Consider the following 13,595-nt stretch of genomic DNA (forward strand, 5'->3'; position numbering starts at 1 on the left):
ATGCTTAAAAAGTGATATGTAGTAGTTTGATTTTGATTTGCAAGCCTTGCATACCTGAGTGACATGTTTCATCGTATAAATAAAATAAACCTTTCATTTAGGGGAGAGAAAAAAACTAAATCTAATGATTAATGATAATATGTGTTGTTTAGCAACCATTTAATGATAATATAATACAAAACTTGGGCAGATTGAAACCCTCATTTGAAAATACCAGAGCCAGAAATGTATTGTTGGATATCAAACCTAAAGATTATTTTAAACAAGCCTTTTTGTTAATTAATTATAATTCATCTTAATGTGCAAGAAGGAAAAGTTACTAGCATCTCATACCACATTAAAAGAAGTCTTCAATGGTCCATGAACCAATCTTGTCACTATTTGGGCTGTGAACTCTCATGAAAGGCAATTGCGATTTTGTTGACATTTACCTATTACCCAGTTTGGAGAAATGGGCATTTTCTTATGCTCAGATAAGAAATTGTAAAAACAGGAGCAAACTGGATGTTGCTCTAGATTTGAGAATAAATCTATCCACATTTCAACCAAATTTTGTGTAATTGGTCCCCCAAACTTCATGTAACTTATAGTTCAATTTTTGTGGCATCAGTTCGAAGAAGTCTGTATTTATTGATAAGACATCAAAAAATCATCTCATACCTGTTTTCCTTTTCTTTCAAAAATTTACTTCATTTTATTGTTGTTTATTTAAGAAAATAATCATGTATGAAATGATTGAGCAATTTATTTTATTATTATGTATTACTTTCTTCAACTGAGAATTTTGGTAACAGTGAAAATTTTTGCCTTCCCTTGTTAAAGATAGTCCGGTCATTTTGATTGCTGATAATACAAGAATGACAGCTCAATGGCGAAGAGAATTGGACTTTTCTTTGTGTCACTCTGGATGTTTAGGAAATGTTAGATATATTTTTCAGTTTTGTTCATAAACCCTGAATATCCGGAAATGTGCCAATGGCTAGGAGAGACATATGCACCCCTCAAATGGCCCAGAAAATAATAAATATAAATATATAAAGCAAATAAAACAGATAGAGTAGATAAAAAGTGTCCTTCTTATGTGCTCCTCTATTTGCCATGAAAAAAGACGATTAAGTAGGTAATCTTTTGTCCAAATAGGCTGATCAACCTCTGAAAACGGTGAATAAATGACAAAAATTACATAAAAATATATACTTGTTTAAAGATAGAAAATGTGAAGAAAGTTAACGGATAGACCAGGAAACACAAATGCTCTAATAAGTATCTATACATTTTAATTTATATGGTTTTAGATTAAAACAAAATTAATACAAATTCATTTCCTTTGTCATTAAAACAAAATTAAAATACTATTCAAAATACTGGCAAACTGTATAAAGAGCAGGGTAATGTTCAGTTTTTACAATCTGAATTAACTTTGGCAGCTTTCAGTGTATTTTCCATGAGGAAAGAAACTGTCATCGGGCCAACACCTCCAGGAACTGGTGTAATGAAACTAGCCTTTTGTTTCACATCTGAAAAAATATCCATGAGTATCATTTATAAGTGACAATGTTTACAACACATACCATCAAAATCCACATCTCCAACGAATGTTACTTTGCTATCTTCACATTTTCTTGTCATACCGACATCAATCACAACTGCTTCTTCTTTTATCATGTCACTAGTAAACATTCTTGGTAATCCTTTTTAAACATTAGTTTATAAATATTAATAGTAAATGGATTTATTTTACAATAATTTTTACCAGTGGCTGAGATGATAAAATCTGCTTTTTGAGCTATACTTTTAAGCTGTTCTTTTGGTGTATGCCTATGGCATAAAGTAGTGGTCATGTTTAAACCTTCCATGCCCTCTAAAATAAGCTATATATAGATATAAATTCAATGAAGGGATATATTTTGAACAAATAATTTAATTACCAGCAAATCTTGATGAATGGAGCATTAATACGATAGGTAAACCAACATGTTTTGATCTACTACAAACTAAAGCATGCTTTCCTTTTGTTTCAATGCCTAAAAAATGTTTAAAAATGATTTATTATAAGAGACCCAATTAATTGAAATACTACCAATTTGCTCTATTATTTTGACAACGGCCATTGCTGTACAGGGTACAAACAAGGCCGAGTTCATACAAAGCCGACCCATATTAACCTGTGTAAAGCCATCAACATCCTTTGTAGGATTTATAGAATTATTTATAATGTGTTGGTTTAAATGTGAAGGCAGAGGAAGCTGAAACAATAATAGTAACAGTTGGTATTGTCAATTTGAAAAAATAGTTAGTAGTGGAATATTCACCTGAACTAATATTCCATCAACATTTCTGTCTTTATTGAGGACTTCAATGATATTTATTAAATCATTCTGGTTCGTCTCAGTGCTTAGTTTTATAATATTGCTTCCTATACCTACAAATCACAAAATACAAAACAGTATTCTACATAATATAATTAGAAATATTGTGGTTTGCCTAATTACATTTTTCTGCTAAGCGCAAGTTTGGTTTCTCAACCCCTTTCATCTACAATATCATGTGAAAGCCGTGGTATGGACATTTATTTATTTCTACAAATCAAGAATAGCTGAAATGGCTGAACAAGGAAAAAACCAATCCAATTGAATTGAGAAAATTGAGAATCTGGGACCTTACATTGAGCTCGACCTAATTAAAATATTTATTGGATAACATTGAAGGACAACCAAATCAAACACTTGTTTTTTTGCTTTTGCCAGTTCTAGTATCACATTTGGTGATTCTAGCTCTAGATAAATTATATTGTTTGATTAATTATTGATTGATTATTGTTATTAATTAATGAATTAATTATATTGATAAATTATGTTATAAATAATAATATTTATTATTTTGTGTTAGCGATATTTTAATCATTCTTTGGTTATAGCTTCAATATAGTAACACCAATGTCCATGTATGATTTTAGTTTAACTTTTTTTTTTACTTTTTAGGTCTGAAATTTGAATAACTAATCTGAAAACATCTTGGAGGTCCTTCAACAACTCTCAGATGAATGTGATGGTGATTTAGTAGTTTTTCATTGGATAGGGACAATGAAGCAGAAGATAATCCTGATGAAAACAAGCATTTAAAGATGATGAAGACACACATGTAGAAAATTACAATTAATTAATGTTTTTAGTTGAGATAAAAACCTTAATTAATTGTAATATATTAATTGGTCAAGCGGACCACGAAATTAGTGAATTCAATCATGTAGAAAATGTTGACACTGATTATATTTTTTCATCAGAAAATGTGATTACATTATAGATAAGCAATCCCAACATTGTGCCCCATAAAACTTGATCAAAAAATATTATAAAAACTTCATCAGGCCCTACTAGAGTTATACGGGATTTACATACAGAGTTTAATATATTTTAGTCTTTTATCACAAATAGAAATAACTGACGATATAGTGCTTTACGCTAGAAATTTCAAAAGTGTGTTGATAAAGAGATGCAAAACCTACACAGAAAAATGATATGGCTGTTTTTTTTTTTTACTGGGGTACTGTAACTGGCAATAAAACAAGGAAACAAAATAAAATTGAAGGAAATGTCGAGAAATTATGGTTCTGGTTTACTTTTTTTGTGGGCTGTTAGCTATAACACTTTTTTTTGTTTCTGATGAGATCAACGTTTTGATGACAAATAAATGAGAATGAGCAATTGACACATTTTGGTCATTTGTTTGAATAAGTATTTAATTATTCCTAATTACTAGACTTTTATATTATAAATGTTTATGCTTATATTTTTCATTTTAATTGCTTCTATGAGTACATTAAGTACATTATCAATAAAATATTGTTATTAAGGTAACTTCCTATTTTTGAGCACTTTTGTTTTTGATTAAAAAAAAAAAATAGAACTTTGTGCTGTACACACCACTTATCTAATTTTTATATACAGGACTGAAAACTATTATTTAGGGTAAAATTTAAATTAAAAAAAAAAAAAAAAACTGTACTGCACACACCACTTATGTAATTTTTATATACAGGACTGAAAACAAGAAAACTATTATTTAGGGTAAAATTTAAATTTAAAAAAAAAAAAACTACTGCACACACCACTTATGTAATTTTTATATACAGGACTGAAAACTATCATTTAGGGTAAAATTTACCTAATTTGTCAGTGAAGTCAAAATTTAGGCTGAAAATCCAAATCCATTCTACTTGTGACACATTTAAACGTTGTAACAAACATGGCTAATTTTTTCTATTTTGTTGAATTTTGCTCTTTGGTGTGTAAATAATTTTTTTTTTACTTTATACTTAACTTAAAGTTTATTTATTAATTTAGTGGGGATGGCAACTTTTACACCTCGGTGAAAGTTAATACATTGCAGATGGGCAATTCCCAGGTTTATCTAAACATTGATGAACAACTCTGCCTCTATGAGGCCTGGCAATGTCATCCAGAAATCGAAATCCCTGCCAATGAGATCCCTGCTTTGAAGGATGTATTTCTTGATAATTTCTTAGGCATAACAAACTGCGATGAGGTTGCCTTCAACAATATGGAAGAGGCCAACAAAGCGCAACGTGACAGAAAAACAAAGGTGATAAGCAGACCAAATTACAGTTCATCAGTACACAACACAAGTTTTCCTAGCGATTAAATGACAAATCTGATTAATAAAAAACACAAAAACTAATCCCTTTCCTGTGTGTACAAACAATAACAATAATAATTGCTTCAAAAGAAAAGAAGAATAAAATCAAATTATTGAAAAACCACCCAATACTTTATTGAAACTGTTATTCGGAAAGTTGGAAAAGTGTAATATACACGATAGTAGGTTTAAAATAAATAAATAATCATACCAACTTCCTTTGCAACCCTCGTCTTAATTCTAATATATGCAAGGCTGGCAGGATCATCACCGACCAGCACGACGGACAACTGCGGTGGCCGGTTGCCCACCGAAACCCATTCTTGAACCCTTAACTTCAATGAGTCAAGTATAGACTTTGAAGCCTCTTTGCCGTCAAACACAGTACATGACAAGCTGAAACAAATCTCGTTTTCAAATTAAAAAAAAAAAAAAATGGGGATTTTATTTGGTTTTAAAATCAAAATGCACATACCGAACATTATGAATGTTGGGCACACCAACAAGCCTGCGAAAGATTATGGACATGATGAAGTAGCATACTTGCCAAGTTTAACTCATTGGATATCACATCCTCCTGTCTATTTTGAATTTCGCAGTGGGCTTATTTTCTTGTTATCTCTCTTATCGGAAAAAACAAAGTTTATTGGAAGTTTTAAAATCGACTCGATCTGTTTAAATTCTTTATGCAAAATATTATTTATGTTATTACATTTTTTTATTTCTTCAACAAACGTTGACATTTTTATATGATCAAATCTCCTAAATTTTAGGAATAATATTAACTTGACTTCAAAATTGAATAACCTTGTCAGAACCTCTCATGTTTAAGGTACACATTGATTTTTGTTATCAAACTTTGTTAAAATTTCGCTCATCCTTAGTCTAAACAGTGCGTTTTACTTCAATTAAAACGCTTTTTTTACATTACTTGACATAGATACAATTGGATTTAAGATTATTCTCGATGTAATAACTGGGTTATGGAATTAAACTCCATTAAAACATATATTTTGGGCGTAAAAATAATTTTGTTACATCAGTACGTAAGTATTAAATTCACATTCATTTTATTCTATGATGTACGTATACATTTTGTATTAAAATTACTATTAACAAAAAAATAGTGCTAAGTCTTAGACTATAAGTTAAATTGCATAATATCCCATTCTTTCTCAAACCACCTGAACTTATTTGGGTAAACAAAATGGTCCTCATATTAAAATAAAGTTCATTTTAATACTAAATGCTCACTACCTCAGAGCATGCAGTTTCAGTAAATGATAGATATCTTATGGAGAACTAATTTAATGGCAAGGATGCTGTGTTCTTGATGTTTGAACTCTTTCATCTAATCAAGAATTTTGGATTTTGGATCACCAGTGTTGGCAGACTAGGTGCACTCATGCAAACATTTACCTTAAAAAACAAACATACAATTAACAATCACCCTATTTCTTTTTGTCCCACTGTCAAGAACCTTGGTATTGTTCTAAACTGCTCAAAAATTAATTAGAATATTTGTAAATTATTCTTATTCTATTAATTTTAATTGAATTAACCGATATAGTCTTGTTAGTTGGATAAAACAAAATAGAAAGCCCAAACCCAAACCAAACCAATGTTGATCCTCATTTTTAATAACGGCTTTTTTTAAGAGTAGTAAACATAAAATTAGGGGCGTCGGTGGCCGCAAGGTTTAGTCATTGACACGGCGCTCATCTCTGTAAGGTAAAGGTCCCAGGTTTGAATCCAGCGACCCTGCATTCGAACCTGACATACTTACAAATGGGCTTTTTTTCAAAAACACCGGCACCCTGAGGGTTTATATGACCTCTGCTGTTGCGAACCCTCGTTAAAAAAAAAAAAAAAAAAAATTACTCGTGTTGTAAATAAACTCCTTTTCTTGTCTTTTCCCCATTTTAATCCAGTTGTATTCTCTTTAAACAAGGAAATATATCATCTTGAAACTAGAAGTTCGTAATATTACTGCGAGAATGAGTCATCGAGGTCACTGGCAAGTGGATGTTGAAGAGGCAGTTGTCATTTCTCAGAGTGTGGTGCTTTAGCCTGATTCTGAGAGACTGGAAATGCCAATAGGCTGGGTAGTGGATCTCAGCACAGTATGATGATAAGGGAAATGGTAGGACAGAAATATTGTGATTGCTGCAAGACAGAACCTTTTCCATAGTGCCCACCAGAAGTACTGAAGATGTTTTGAGACGACCTGCAGCAACTCGAGAATCTGGTGCAGCGAGCACCTAGAAGAGAACACCAATGACGTATTGTTATGTTTAGTGATGTCGCATTTCGGAATCTATAATGATAGCAGGCACTGAAGTCTATCAAATGTCCCAGTTTGTGCTCCCTTTAGTATAGTTTGGACTTTTTTTTTGCCTTACTATTTCAGTATTGGCCACAAGTAGACATAGGTAGATAGTTTGGACTTCCTTGACAAAACATACAATACAACTCGTTAGACACTTCAGCTTATCTTCAAGCTCCCTAGAGAGTCCCTCGTACACAACATCCATATTCTAGCTAGTGAATAACAAGGGAGGATACAATTCACTATCTATTCTAGTGCCATTTCCATTACTTTGAAATTTCTTAGGGTTTTAATCTTTACCATATTTTGACCAATTAAATCACTTGTAACTGCTATAAAAGATCCCCCACTAGCTCTTCCCTCAGTTAACATTTTAACCACAAGGATAAATTCTAATTGATATTCACAAAATAATTGCTTAATTTTACTGACAATATCTTGATTGGATAAGAACGTTTCAAAAAGTAGCAATAAATCATGTTTTTACAAATATTTTGTGTGTAAAAAAGTATTTCAAAATCATATCTTGAATTTTGGGTGATATATCTTATACAAGGTGCGAATTAACTTACAAACATTTTATTCTCCTTCAAAATTTACATAAGAGAACATGTTCCTTGTTACAAATTTACATACACTCTTTCTCTATGGAACACAGGTTCTAAAGCTAGTCTACCTTTGATTTAAGCTAATCTATAAGCTCCGGGTTGTACAAAACTACTCAGTCTGAGACGGTCTAAATGCAAGACTCTCACCCAGTACTGACTATCAACATGACAGCCGCGTCTCTCTCAGCGTTGGAATAAGACTGACTCAATGTCCCTGCATGAAATGGAATCTGACTATCTTGTATTTCTTCCCTCCCAGTCTCACTATTTCTTTTCATTTCAATTTAACACCTCTTATTGTCTCCCATACACTACATAAGCTAATAGACTGATAATATGGCTGGGCAGTTTTTCATTTGGCTGCGGGGGTTTGAAAAAGCTGCTTTATATATATTTTATAGGGTTTTTATATGTGGTAAAAATTATTCTCTTTTCTTCATTTTTTTTAGTAAACACCTCCTCAGCAGCCTTTGATGTTATAAATTTAGGGGAGCATGTGACATAGGTTTTAGAAAAACATTTTCTTGATCATGCCAACGTTTTGATCTTTATTGATATCTTCAGGGCTGGGATTTACAAATATTGTTTAAATTATACAAATACGTGTAGAATGTGAAAAAAAAAAAGAATTTATACATTGCTAGAAATTTTAAACTCAATCAACGTATTTTTACTCACATAAGTCTAATATTTGTAGCATTGTATAAATTCATTTTTTTTCACATCCTACATGTATTTGTATAATTTAAACAATGTTTATAAATCCCAGGCCCTGAAGATGATGTCAATAAAGATCGAAACGGCACGATAAAGAAAATGTTTTTCTAAAACCTACGTCACACCAGACTGCATGATCTCCAAATAATCATTAACTAACGGTCACTAAACACCACACATTTCTTTATTATGTTGGGCTTCGTTGTTGCTCCAGGTTCCTTGCTTTCATCTCCCACATCATAGCTCTCAGTATCTGATGTTTTTGAGAAATCCTTAGTTTTAATTAAATCTGATACATGACAGAATTTGCCATCCAGTATCAAACCATTCTTTACTATTCCATCCAGGCTTTAAGTGGTAATGCATTAATCTAAGATGTTATTCACTAATAACTCATGACTTTCATTGGTCACCTCATCCAGACAAAACAGTGCAACATATTCCAATCTAAGATATTACCTAATACATTTTTTTTTCTTTTGTAGCTTTGTTTATTTATTTAAATACAGAATGGATTTTGTTTTCCCAGTATTAATTTATGAACAGCTTTAAATTTGCAAAATTGGAATTAAACTCTTTCAGAGTTTACCAAGAAAGTCATTTTAATTAGAAATTTGTCCCAAGAGTCCATTGCGTAATATTTGCCTCAAAGGTTTCCACATTTTCTTAGGCCTAGTCTGAGTTATGTGAGAATGAGGTCTACTCTTACGGATTTCCCTTTCTTTTAACATTTTTTTATGGATTTTTAGACCATGGTGATCAATTCAGGTGGTTTTAATGTCCCATTTTTCTATTAAAATTTATTAATGCTTTCAATATTTTCAATTTCAGATTTTGCTGTGATGCAACCAAATTTGACAAATAATGATTCTTAACAGGCTTAAGGGCATACTTGGATTTATATTTGCTATTATCAAAAGGTCACTTTGTTGTTTTCGTCGCAGGAGGAAATCATCAGTGGATGTTGTGCCTTTAACAGACATTGGGATAGTGCCAAACTATCAGAACCAAGCTGTGATTATTCAATTTTGCTCACAAAAAATGCATAGATCCATTGTCATTTTTGTTTTTGCTATTCAGGGACCAGAACTGACAAGTTGGAATACATGGGATGAGATAAATCAAAGTCCAAGACAGTCAAAGGCAATCGAAGAGCATTATCGAAGAGCCGCCTTGGCCAAACAGGAACAAGAAGAACCTCCACCTGACTACTTCCAGGATATGGAGCCAAAGATAAAACGTCAAATGAAGGTGATGGTCAGGAGAAAAGACAACAACCAAATGCCATCGATTTTATCCAATGCTCCTGATGACGTTCCAATGGTGAATTATTCAGTAAATCTCACATTTTTACTCCTAATTTAACCTGTATGTTTTGTTTTGATAAAGGATTCTGGTGAACTTAAGTCCTGGGAAGAGATGGAAAACCGAGAGGGTGACTGGGCAGAGGGTACTGAAAAGTGGACCATGGCAGATGCACTTCGGCAAAGTAGGAAGGAGGAGAAGCTGAAAAAAAACATGGAACGAGAAATGAGGAGATTAGTCGTTTCTTGAATCCAAACTGAAAGCCTCAATACGTAATGCTATTATTGCAAAAACATTTTCTTGAAAATTTCAAAAACAAATTATATTGTAATTTAGGCAAGGAAAATGTTTTTAGTGTAAATATGAGGACGAATATGAAATGTTAATATTTATACATTCTTATCACTAATGTGTTAATGAAAATACTACGTGCAATACACATTTTTAAAAATATTTTTTTCATTTTTGCTTTTAACCTGCCTTCAATCACCAGTGTGATTTCACAATTTGTTTTTTTTTTAGTTTAAATGACTTACATTGTATTTTACCTTTATGGTCTAGTTTTGGGCTGACCTTAGTCCAGCCAAAACTTTTTCAACCACTAGTTCTTGGAGGTCCAGCTTGATGATGATCTTTCTGCTTTTACTTCTCCCTTCTCTTGCCTTTCATTACGTTATTTGTACTACTGGAACTGCCACAGTTCCTTGACTTATAGCAACACGTTTTGAGCAATGATACTCCTTTTCTCCCTCTAGTGACTTAAAGTGCTCACTGTCTTCCAAATCGCGGAGTTTGATTCCAAGTAAGGCATGTCCTGTCACCATTTCCTTGTTTTGACCAATTTTTAGACACCCTTGTTCAGTTGTAGTTGTCTTCTGACCAAAATAAGTTAGATTTTTTCTATATGAACAAGTTTTTTTACTAATTTGATTACTAAACAGAAGTGATTGGATCGCCAAATTGAGACCTAAGGTGAGGTCTGAGAAAGTTACCATTTTCCTTCAACCTCTGAAGATTAAGATAGTTGAAACACAATACCATTCCTAAGAATATTAAAGTTGGTCTTTATAAACAATAACAAAGCACATGAATAATTAGATATAGGCAGAAAACATTACAAATCGAAATAAAACAGGTTGTGAGATTTTTCATAAGGTTTTTAGTCGAGATGAAAAAACGTCTATGGCATGAGAGGGATTCGAACCCACGACCTTCGGCTAGATACGCCACTGCTCTACCACCTGAGCTATCATGACCTCGATCCACTCGGACATCAACTACCCATCACAACCCGACCTTATGAGTTTCCCTCCTTTTGCCATTTTTTTCGAATCCCTCTCATGCCATAGACTTTTTTTCATCTCGACTAAAAACCTTAATTAATTGTCACGTATTAATTGGTCAAGTGGACCACGAAAGTAGTGAATTAATTTTTCATAAGGTCTGTATCGGGTGATAAAACAAATCAAGATGTGTGTAAACACATCTCTTAAGACAAATCATCCCTATGATAAGGTATGGAAGAAATACGTCCAAAATAAAATAAATTTGGTATACCCTTGGGGCGTAATAGGAATAGGGAGTAGATAATTAAGCCAATTACACTGTAGCAAAACCCTTGGATTGATTCTGACTATATTACAAACTGAGTTTAGCTCTAAACTGGCCTGGGGATACTTAACGGACATACGAAAGCACAAGGCTACCTTAGGGTAAGTATCAGAACATGAAGGTATAGAATGAAAACAACAGACTAACCAAGTAGTCAAAGAAGTGGCAGCCCTTTCACACATTGGAACACAATTAGGCGCACCAGAATGTGCTAAAGTTGGAGCTGGACAAATGGCTTAAGAAAGAAAAACTAACTATGAAGCAAGCTAAGAAATTCATAAATCTCTCAAAAATGAAGAAGGAACTTCTCTCACTTTTTGTAAATGAACCCATCATCGAATCGTCATACTCACCCTACCTTCATTAGTTCTAGGAACTAATATCTGTATAACTCTGTCAGCATGAAAGATTTTTTTAAATTAACGTGATTGTATGACAAAACGTAATTTTATAAGTTGTTTAGAATTGCAATTTTACAAATGTTAATAAAATACTATGATATTTTAGTTTTAACAAGATAAGAAAGAGAGAAAAAAAATGTATATATGTGTGTGTGTGTGTAAATATTAAAAATAATAGTCAAACCCACAATCAATTCAACAAATAAATGTTGGTTAAGTAGTAATTTTGTCCATCATGAGCTTGAAATCTATTTTACCAATACCGGGCAATATGAGGTCAATGTTCTGATGTTCTGGACAGCCGGCCCAGTATGAGTTTATCAGTTTCTTTTATTTTGTATCTGTGGAAATACTTGATATATGGGTCCTGACAAAATCATGGTGAGACTGAGTTTAAACAGTAAAACATCTTTTATTGCTGTCCTGGATGGAATGTCAGGAAAGAATTGTTTACTTTGTCGTCCTTCTTCTGAAGCCTGTCATGTTTTATGCCTCTTATCCATTGCTTTAATATACGTAATTTCTTTCACATAACTTTTCAGGACAGCATCTAACATCTGAGGAAAATTATAGGCCTCTATACAGGCCATTGCCCTCTTAACTACCACCTAACTACACTACTACTTACTATGAGGTGGGCTCTGCAACATGTAAAAACCAAAAGCGCAGGCTGACCAAATAACCAAGGAAGAGGCAGCAAAATAGAGCTGTAAAAATGTCTTGAAAATGAAAATTCAGGCATTGGACAAAGGAACCTAATATGAGGGTTATAAATCTCTCGAAAAGGAAGACAAAGGAACTATTCTGTCAACATGAAAGATTTACAGGAAAATATAAGCTTCTATAATAGCCATGCTTTCTTAACTACCACTGAAAAAAGTTGGACAAAGAGAGACAGAATCATGCCGACTCTGTCAAGAGAAATGAGACAGCATATATCCTTTATGAATATGAAGCACTAGACTATATCGTACAGCCACTTCAGCTAGTTTACGGTGTCTTCATACTCATGGTGGTGCCAAAATGGTCACAGAGATAAGGATGGAATCTTTACTTAATCCCTACAAAAGGATGCCTTTAGAGAAATAATGATAATATACTTCATTAATTATATATTTTTATTTTGCAGCACATGACAATATATTACATTTATTTAAAAAAGTAAAATGATTTTCATAATAAATACAATTTTTTCATGCTTTCCAAAAAAAAAATTAAATAAATAAATAAAAAAAAAAAATCGTCTTTTCCAAGAAAACAAGAATTTCGTATTAAAAAAATATTTTCACAGTCTTTTTATAATTATTCAACAAACCAATGGAAATTCAAAAATAAATACATATTTTGAATAGGAAACACTAACATAATTAATTATATATCTTGTTTAATTTATACAAAGCTATATTTTATCATACAAATGAATTGATATGTTATCACTAATTTTTAGGAACAATTTTTCCTTTTTTGATTAAAAATATATATATGTATTTTCGAATTAAGATAATAAAATTAGAATACCATTTCTAATTGTATGGTTTTATATGTTTATAAAACATTTTCATGAACCAACGTATGCTATTTGATACAATAAACAGTAGACATTAATAGTTAATTAAAATTGACTTTAGATTCTAGTACTGTTAACTTGTAAAATATTCACATTTACAAAAACACAAATATTAAGGTACACCTTGACAAATAAAAAATAAATTAGCTGTTTCGTTTTTTAAACATATATGATGTCCAGTCAATGATTTTCTGAAAACTATTGATATTGACAAGTGTTATATTAATTAAATTTTTAAATATTATACCATTGTAATTATTTTGTTTCAACAGAAAAAATACAAATTTCTAACACTTCCTAAAGCTAAAAATATTCTCGGCATTTTAATTTACCTAAAAGCATTTACACTTACTAAAAGTAGCTTTGTGGGTTGTATCACATTGAGAAATCTTTTGTCTTTT

The 13,595-nt window shown here is 31.9% G+C and overlaps 2 protein-coding genes across 4 annotated transcripts; one reads left to right on the top strand and one right to left on the bottom strand.

Moving 5' to 3' along the window:
* Positions 1-1,311: 1,311 nt before the first annotated feature.
* LOC106660816 (probable bifunctional methylenetetrahydrofolate dehydrogenase/cyclohydrolase 2) lies at positions 1,312-5,460 on the bottom strand. 2 transcript variants are annotated; one of them, XM_014383765.2, is made up of 9 exons: positions 5,369-5,460; positions 5,132-5,279; positions 4,868-5,052; positions 2,313-2,422; positions 2,081-2,246; positions 1,929-2,024; positions 1,754-1,861; positions 1,572-1,691; positions 1,312-1,517 (listed from the first exon to the last, which is right to left on the bottom strand). In XM_014383765.2, the coding sequence occupies exons 2-9, from the start codon at positions 5,182-5,184 to the stop codon at positions 1,396-1,398; spliced, it is 960 nt and encodes a 319-aa protein (XP_014239251.1). In that variant the 5' UTR covers positions 5,185-5,279; positions 5,369-5,460; the 3' UTR covers positions 1,312-1,395. The 2 variants fall into 2 exon arrangements, with proteins under 2 accessions (XP_014239251.1, XP_014239252.1); XM_014383766.1 differs by lacking the exons at positions 5,132-5,279; positions 5,369-5,460 and adding an exon at positions 2,493-2,579.
* On the top strand, positions 5,457-10,068 carry LOC106660817 (receptor-binding cancer antigen expressed on SiSo cells). 2 transcript variants are annotated; one of them, XM_014383768.1, is made up of 4 exons: positions 5,457-5,702; positions 9,142-9,324; positions 9,391-9,633; positions 9,700-10,068. In XM_014383768.1, exons 2-4 carry the CDS (start codon positions 9,175-9,177, stop codon positions 9,862-9,864), a joined length of 558 nt encoding a protein of 185 aa, XP_014239254.1. In that variant the 5' UTR covers positions 5,457-5,702; positions 9,142-9,174; the 3' UTR covers positions 9,865-10,068. The 2 variants fall into 2 exon arrangements, with proteins under 2 accessions (XP_014239254.1, XP_014239255.1); XM_014383769.1 differs by having other exon boundaries at positions 5,482-5,698.
* Positions 10,069-13,595: the final 3,527 nt, after the last annotated feature.

The sequence above is a fragment of the Cimex lectularius genome, unplaced genomic scaffold (assembly GCF_000648675.2).
Source record: "Cimex lectularius strain Harlan isolate CLEC.00 unplaced genomic scaffold, Clec_2.1 scaffold61, whole genome shotgun sequence".
Lineage (NCBI taxonomy): Eukaryota > Metazoa > Arthropoda > Insecta > Hemiptera > Cimicidae > Cimex > Cimex lectularius.

Bases quoted from the DNA above. Each gene is read 5' to 3' on its own strand.
- LOC106660816 (XM_014383765.2), bottom strand. From the start codon at position 5,184: ATGTCCATAATCTTTCGCAGGCTTGTTGGTGTGCCCAACATTCATAAT. The intron at 1,862-1,928 runs GTAATTAAATTA...AGCTTATTTTAG, and splicing joins CCATTCATCAAGATTTGCTG to AGGGCATGGAAGGTTTAAAC. The intron at 1,692-1,753 runs GTAAAAATTATT...ATGTTTAAAAAG, and splicing joins TTTTATCATCTCAGCCACTG to GATTACCAAGAATGTTTACT.
- LOC106660817 (XM_014383768.1), top strand. From the start codon at position 9,175: ATGATTCTTAACAGGCTTAAGGGCATACTTGGATTTATATTTGCTATT. The intron at 9,325-9,390 runs GTGATTATTCAA...TTTGCTATTCAG, and splicing joins CAAACTATCAGAACCAAGCT to GGACCAGAACTGACAAGTTG. The intron at 9,634-9,699 runs GTGAATTATTCA...GTTTTGATAAAG, and splicing joins CTCCTGATGACGTTCCAATG to GATTCTGGTGAACTTAAGTC.